At 39.5% G+C, this 8,683-nt stretch overlaps 1 protein-coding gene across 1 annotated transcript; it reads left to right on the top strand.

Moving 5' to 3' along the window:
• Positions 1-6,210: 6,210 nt before the first annotated feature.
• On the top strand, positions 6,211-8,162 carry NEUTE1DRAFT_125570 (amino acid permease 2; the record flags this gene model as incomplete). Its single annotated transcript, XM_009857331.1, has 6 exons — positions 6,211-6,372; positions 6,443-6,719; positions 6,780-7,185; positions 7,246-7,402; positions 7,468-7,944; positions 8,016-8,162. 6 exons carry the CDS (start codon positions 6,211-6,213, stop codon positions 8,160-8,162), a joined length of 1,626 nt encoding a protein of 541 aa, XP_009855633.1.
• Positions 8,163-8,683: the final 521 nt, after the last annotated feature.

Here is an 8,683-nt window from a genome sequence, read left to right as displayed (position 1 = left end):
TTATAATATTATATATTTCCTTTGCTGGTATTATATTAATTCTAAATTATTAAATTTTAATTTAGAATTAAAACGTCCGCTACTATTAATCGATATCGGAATTCTATTTACAAAGCTAGAGGTAACCGAAAATAACTTCTATAGCCGGGGATTTAATAATAATAAATATAATTTACTTTGTTTATTTAATATTATAAGAATTATATATTTTAATAAAATAAGTAATCGAATTATATATAGGAATAGATTAAAAGGAGAAATTAATAAAACGATAGGGTATAGGATTAATTTTTATATTCAATGGGAATAAGTGCCTACGAATTAAATTTAGTTCTACGCCCGAATCTATTAACCTTTATATATACTATTAATTTCTATAAATCTTTACTAATAATATCGTTTCTAAATATAACTATAACTTATTTGTATTATCCTAAATGGATATAACCGCCGCTTTAATTATAATTAATATAATATTTATATTATATAGCGGAGTACCCGTAAGGATAAGGTAATTTTATATTTAGTAATTAACTTCGCTATAATTAAAGTAAATTTAATTTAGGTATATTAATACGAAATAGCCTATTATATTATATTTATAATAAATATTTAATAGTTTTAATTGAATATAATAATTATACGTATAGTTTTTCTAATTATAAAAGGAGTAAATAAAATTAAAATTTATTTAAAAAATTAGGAGGGGGCGATAGGGGAAATTGGAAGGATTAATATTATAGAACGTAGGGGGGAGAATATTTAACGAAGAAGTAAAAGTAAATTGAAACGAAGAAGACGGTTAAATATACTTTAAAAACGTTTAATTCTAATAATATAATATAAATAGTTTAATACTTTCTAAGCCCTCTAACCGTTCTATGTATACTATTATTTCGTTTATTATATTAATACCGGCCGTCGAAAGGACGCTTTATTTAAAGAAAAAATATAACCGATTAATTTAAATAACGACCCGAATATACTCCGGCTAATTATAAGAGAAATTAAATTCTTTAATATAATAACGGTTATAAAAATTGTAAATTATTTCGAAAGTACTTTATTATATATATTTGAATTTATTAAGAGTAGACTATTCAATAATTTAAATATTACTATTATATTCGATTTTTAAAAAGGTATAAAGGTCGTTCTATATAGGCGTATTACAAATAGTATTATACCCGGGTTTACTTCGGAAGGCTAATATATATTTAATTTAAATGTTTTTAAAATTACCTTTAATATAATTAACGGCGAACGAAAGAGAAATATAGGGATATTTTTAGAAATATATATTAATATTATAGAAGTAATTCTAAAATTAAAAGAAACTTTTGCTTATAAATTTAATAATATTATACTTAGGGTAGTATTTAATATAAATAAATAGGGCCGCTAGCGGTAGAAGGGTAGTTATAATAATAGCTATTAAAGAAGGAATAATAAGAGAAAGTATAGTAAAAATATAAGTCTAATTATAAAAGAAATAGTTCTAATAATAGAACTTAGTAGGGATAGGGGGGTAATTACTAATTAAATCCTATTCGGTAAGGCCTATAAAGGCGAACTAATCCTATTAAGATATATATAAAAGAAAATAATTTAAGAGGAGTTCAATTATAGCGGACCGGAATTTGAATAATTATTATTTATATATAAGTTCGTCGGTTTTAAATATTTAAAAGTACAAATAGAAAACCTAGGGTAGTATAAAAGAATAATCTTTATTATTATTTACCTTAATAAATTCTATAATAGGTTAGTATTATTATAATAAAGGTAGAAGAAATTATAGGACTTTAATTATAGTAATTAAAGGGGTAAAAGTACAAAAGGGACAAGGGATTATTTTAATAGTATAGGAAATAAACCGATTACTATATATATATATTTTAATAATATTAGTTTAATTCCTAGAAGAAGAGCTATTAATTTATTAGGACGTAGGAAGAAGGTAGGCTAAAGTAATTACAATTGTAACTATATATAGGGGATAGTAAATTAGAGGTTAATTTAAAAATATATTAATAATTACTATTTATAAAGAATAAAGCTCCTTCGAGGCTCTTTAATACTAATATAAATTCTACTCCGTTGTAATTAAGAATTATAGAGTCCTATACTAGCGTACCGCCCTAACGTAGCGCCGGATTATCCTTCCTACGAACCTATCTTATTAAATACTCTAATACTACTAAGCCGAAAATTAATTAGGCGAAAAAGGGCACCGGCCGTTGCAATACTTCTAAGCGAAAGCTTAGTTAAACGAAATAGAGCGTCGGTATTGTAGCGCTGTAGTATCCCTTCCCCGGCGGTTACCCCTTAGCCTCCTAATATAAACCCGTACAATAAGGTAATATAAAATAATTTTACGTTTTGTATCAACCTTTCTACGTTAGTTAGTACGTACGAAAAAGTATTATTAAATTATATTATAGTAAATACGTTCTATAAAATAAATTCCTTTCTATTATATTAGCGGTTTTAATCCTTTATTAGTACTTTAATATAAATATAAATACTATCGATAGTACCGATCGTACTACTAAACCGCTAATTACCTACAACGAGCTCGATTTTTTATACTATATAATTATTATTTAATTAAACTACAAATTCGGTATAAAGTTTAATAAAGACCGGTATTATTTGAGTAATAATATTCAATACCGTCGATTGGATTATTACGAAGTAGTAAATTATTTGCCGTTAAATTTCGTTAAATATAATAATTTAAATAAAGATTATTAATTTAAATTTAATAATTTAGTATTTAGTATTATATATACTACCGTTCTTTTATATTTACCTTACTAGAGCTATAAATTTTACTTTTATTATACGAAAAAACTTAAAAAATCGCTTATTATAGCTACTCAATAGGTATTATACTTTAATAATATTAGCTTTTAGGCCGCCTTCGTTAATAATCTTAAGGTTATTACTTTACCTTCCTTCTATTAAAGTAATAGTAGTAGTAATAATATAAATTATAATAAATAATATAATTCTCTTTTAATAGGCTTCTTCCTCCCCCCCTTTATCCTTATCCTCTATTATTTAAATATACTCCTCGTTTCCTACTATTATTACTAACATAGGTTTAATATAGTTAGTTACTCTACTACATTTCCTATATAAATTACTATTATTAATTAATAGTATAGTCTATATTTATAATAATATATACGAACGGTCGTACAATTACGTATTATAATTAAAAATCCCCGCAATTAGTATAATACCGCGCTATAAATTATTATAAAATTACCTACTTTCCGACCGCTCTATGATAATTATATTTATTTTAAAGAGGTTACGGGTTATATAAAATACCTCGAAGGTACTTTACATAACCTCTTTAATAGATAGGGTAGTAAATATATAAATAGGGGCATCTATACCGCTTTTAACGTGCGATAGCTAATTATTATACTTTATAAGGATTAGTTTACTCTTACTAATGCGCCTTTAATTTATTATTATACTAGTATAAAGAGATTTTAAAAAAAGGTTACGCATCTATTTTATACAAAACGTAACCTCTTTTTGGATCCATTTATATAGATTCTGCTCGTATATATAGGGATAATTGGATCCATATTAAGGTCTTGGCTTGTGTATAACCTAAAAGGTTACGGTTACGCGGTCACGGTCACGCGAGCCGATCAGGCCCCAAGAATATATACCTGGTCGCTAAAGCAAGCTGCCGCTGCTGTGGGGTATATCGACGAGGTCCTCCACATAAGATATAATATCTGTCGGAAAACGACTTAAGTGCCTCAATCTGCTAAAGGCATAGCGTCACCACGAGGACAACTTTTGCGCCTCTTCACCGTACATAAGTCCTTAGCCTCTCAGAATTTCGGTCCCTTGGCATGGCAACTGGCCTTAGATTGACCCCGCCTGTATTTACAGTCGATTTGAGATTTCTCAAACACGTCATCATCATCAAATCTGGTATACAACGAACGACGTGCTTGTGAATTGGCTCTGTCAAATGTGTTCCTGCATACTGCATTTGGAGCAATGGAAACCTTCGGCGTCGGATCCCCGGGGTACCTCTACCAGATGTATTGACCCAGTCGACATAAGCGGACACCGACCTACCGATAAGTGGGTCAAAGCCTCCGGCAACCGAGCCGGTGCTGCTCGTTGGTGTTGTTGATTTTAAGCTCTACGTTGGTACTCACCCGTGTTCAAAGCGAGACATCTGCCTTCTGAATTAAAGTGAGTTTACCTGTCAAGTCAAGTCAGACCCGAGCCGCTGGTCCGTAGCAGACTCGGATCACAAAAAGTCGGAAAATCATACCCCAACAACCCTAACCCGCAGATTCTATGTAACAGACGAGGTTCCGTTGCCAGCCACCCAACCAACTGCTGTTGGGGGAATTTACAGCTCTTCGGGCAGGTAGGCGCGACTGGTCGGACGCGGCAGCTCGCAATCCATGGGACAATATGCGGCAGAGCGAGGGATCCCATACTAGGTAGGTGATGCTAAGTACTTATCTAAGCTCCATCAGTAATTCACAGAATGCCAGACATCCAAGCAAAGCGTCGCCTGGGGACACTTCTGCCAGCAACCACCAAACTGCAGGAAACCCATTTCTGAAAGTGAATACCTTTACACAATGAATTGATTCCGTTCATTGATAAGTTCACCGTCCATACGTTACTTTAGTAGCTTTATTCGACGCCTTAGAGCCCTATCACGATATCCGGCCCACGAGCCCTTGCGTCGCCCAACCCGACAGCACGTCTTAGTCGACATCAAACTTCCAGACCCAACAATTGGCTACATCAATACGTTATCATCATTCAACTCAAAAGCGAATATATTTCCGGCCACTGCGCGACTCGCAAGAACTGTACGTTCGAACAGGTAAGCTGCCCCTGGGAGACCGTTCGAGCCGTGGGTCTAAAAAGTTGGCTTAAAGCGTGACCAATGCATACACCGCCTGTATTAGAGTCTGGACCATTTCAGGAGTGACCGATGATTTTGGTTGTTACGAGCATGGATACAGTATGTGGGTATAGATGCCCATTGGTCGGTAACGCCAGGACGAATGAGAGACGGTGATTGAGGGGCTCTGCTGGCGAACCCTCTTGCCCCAAGTAGTGTTCTAGATGTGTTGGCAATCTTTCGCTGACATCCAACACTCCATACTAGTCAAACTTCCATACCTTCACAATCGTTCACGATAATCCAAAGCCTCCTGGTGTACTAGGTGGAGCCCTTGACGCACAACAAGCTACGAAACCACCAAACCGATATCCTACAGGCCTTACAACATCGTGCGCCATTCTTTCGCAGACATCATCACGGCGAAGATTTTTGAAGCACCACACATTCGAGGAAAAGAAGGGATCAAGTGACCAAACCGATTTGAACCGACCCAAGCCGACGAGTGCCGACATCGGAATACCTCGATCACGGGCGGATAAGCGGGTCTTACTATGGGCAGGACGCGACTATTTCACCTCCGTCCGGGGGCATCAACAATCAGACGGCTACCTTTTACTACAAGATTCCCAAATCAGAAGACCAGGAAAGGGAGATGGAAGCCTGAAGAGGACACTAACGTCTTTCGAAACTCACCGTCACGGACTGGCCAGGGCAAGACCCAGGCGGTGTCTATCGCCTTGACCGATCGAGTATCAGCTTTCGAGACTCGAGCACAAAAGACTCAACCGTGACAAGTCCTGGGTCTCGGCCCTTAGCTTGGACGACACTATGGGACGAACTACTTATTGGGTCTAGCCTTCAGCTAAAGAGCTCCAGACGAACTTGTCACCGCAAGGATTGAGCCCGTCGATGCACAACCCACATGTACGGTTTCTGAGGCACGCCCGTGCATGCAACAAAAGTGCATGTCTGGAAGAATCAGCCCCACAAGGATTGTTTCCTGGTCTTCTTACTATGCCTCGAACATCAGATACCTGAACTGTGCTGGGTGGTTCACCAGAGAACGAAGGTCAAAGTGCCCAATATCTCAGTGAGCGACTCGTGTTGAATGTGGCGGTCAGAACCGTATTAATTGGTGTCGTCCATATAAGATCACGGCCATCCCGTTGTCATTGTTTGTCTATGGAACACAACGCTTCGCAAGAGGGGAACTCAAGCCCCGATCTGATATCGAATCCGGTGAAGATTCTGTACCAAGATCCCTTTACATAAAGCCCATCGGCACCATTTGTGCCACCATGTCTTTTTCACCACCAAACAAATCGGCAGACGCCACCATCCAGATTACTGAAATGACCCGGCAAAGCACTCCATCTTCTGGCGAAGCTGCAGCTTCAACCCCATCAACAAGCTCTATCGAAAGTGGCGATAAGGCGCTGGAGGCGTTGGGTTATACACCAGTGAGTTTAGTATCAGAGGGCCTCGCTCTCCCGAATACTTTGGGCTTCTACTAACATATCATACCTCTAGGTATTCAAACGCGAGTTCTCAAGGTGGTCCAGCTTCAGTTTTGCTATGAGCATATCTGGAGTATATGGCACACTCATGTCGACATGGATATACGGCCTGCAAGCCGGAGGTGCGGCTGCTATCATGTGGAGTTGGATCATTGGCGGCGCTGGCGGGTGGGCACTTGCATACAGTATCGCTGAGATCGCATCTGCCTACCCCAGTTCCGGGGCCATGTACTTCACCTTGAAGTTTCTCGCTCCTGAAGAGCAAGTTCCCTTCCTATGTTGGATTGCCGGCAAGTTCCATGTCTACGACACCCTCGTCTCTCCCATGTTGCTGACCAGATCTGAAAAAGGTTATCTCAATCTCGTAGGTACCGTTGCAGGTGGTGCCTCTACCGAATATGCCGCGAGCCAGATGCTTCTTGCAGCTGTTTCGATTACATCCAACTTCAGCTACGTGCCCACACCAACCCATGTTGTGGGTGTCATGATAGGGCTTACCATTATTCATGCCATGATCAACACTCTACCGACGGCTTGGTTGAACCGGTTAACAAGCGGCTATGTTGTCTTCCACATGAGTGTTCTACTCGGCGCTTGTGTTACCTTGTTGGTCCAGAAGCGGCACGATATGCACGATCTCAAATATGCCTTTACCGATTTCCAGCCTTCATCGGGCTGGTGCCCTCCTGGTTTTGCCTTTCTTTTTGGATGCCTTACGCCAGCCTGGATCATGACTGGCTGTGATGGTACAGCTCGGTAAGTTTGTGGGCTGACCCATGGATGATGAAAGTAGCCATAATGCTGACTCGAGGAAAGCATTGCTGAAGAAGCAAAGAACCCTCAGATGGTTGTACCTAGGGCCATTGCCAATGCGACCACGTTCACTTATGTTATTGGATTCTTTTTCAACCTGGTCTTGGTTGTCTGCATGGGCGACCCCAAAGACCTGATAAATAGCCCCAGTGGCCAACCGGTGAGTTTACCCAAGCCAAGGTTCCATGTTCTGACCTCTCCAAAACTAACATTGTCGATAACAAGGTCGCACAACTCTTCTTCAATGGCATGGGCCGTGCTCCCGCAATTGTCTTCACACTCTGCGGCTTCGGCGTGATGAATCTCGTCGCAATCCCTGGTATACAAGCCGGCAGTCGGACCATTTTCGCCCTCTCCCGCGACAACCTTCTTCCCTTCTCTCATATCTGGGTCCGCATCTCCAAACGCTCACAAACTCCCCTTATCGCCGTGTGGACGTATGCTGTTCTAGAGATTATCATCAATCTTCTCGGCTTAGCAAGCAGTACTGCCATTGGCGCCGTCTTCAATGTGTGTGCGGTCGCATTGAACGTGTCCTATGTCATACCCATCATTTGCAAGATGGTCTATGGGCGCATGCAGAAGGGGCCTTGGCATATGGGCAAATACAGTATCTGGGTCAATGCGTTTGCGGTTGCCTGGAATACGTTCATGGCCGTGATCTTCTTCTTCCCGACGCGGCTACCTGTTACACCTGAGAATGTAAGTACCGCCATCTTCTCCCACTTGGGCTCCACCTACAGAGGATGGGGTAATGCTAATATGTCCTCCAGATGAACTACGCCATAGTTGTCTTTTTCTTCGTTCTCATTTTTGCCCTCGGTTTCTGGTATACCCATGGACGCCATTACTATACCGGCCCCCTAACACACTCGCCACGCGCTACCGATATGTCAGTCATTATGCCCGAAGGAGTGTGATCGATTTCACTTCCTGTACGACCCTTTAGGAGATGGTCCTCCTTGTATTTTCTTTATCTTCATAGAAGCACCCCAACTGCTCTGCGTTGCCTTTAACTTCTTGGGAGCTCGGCGTTGTCTTGGTTGCTTGGTCGGTCAATAGTTTTACTATTACATTATTTGGCGTTGCATTCTGGTTAGAAGGCTCTCCTAAATGTTAGAGGGAATGGAGCTAGGGTCTATAGAGTTAGGGACAGGTTCGAAAAAGTTCATTTTGACGTCGTCTTGCTTTTTCCCGTGGCGGGTCGTGGTGCATACCTACAAGTCGTGATTCATCAAGGTCGGGTGGCGTGATCCCTGGCGTTCAAGTGTTGTCCACTGCCTTGCCAAACCTCCTCCATTCCGAGTTTCTCCCTATGTTTCTCCTTGATAATTGTCCGGGATTTCATCAAGTCATACGCCAAACACACAACTCGAAGCGAGTTTGTCATATCGACTTGATCTGAATATAGAGGGCATTCCGTGCTTTGTTTACCCGCTTC

The sequence above is a fragment of the Neurospora tetrasperma genome, assembly GCF_000213175.1.
Source record: "Neurospora tetrasperma FGSC 2508 unplaced genomic scaffold NEUTE1scaffold_81, whole genome shotgun sequence".
Classification (NCBI taxonomy): domain Eukaryota; kingdom Fungi; phylum Ascomycota; class Sordariomycetes; order Sordariales; family Sordariaceae; genus Neurospora; species Neurospora tetrasperma.
Note: the sequence above shows the minus strand (reverse complement) of the source record. Positions and strands in the feature narration are given on the sequence as shown.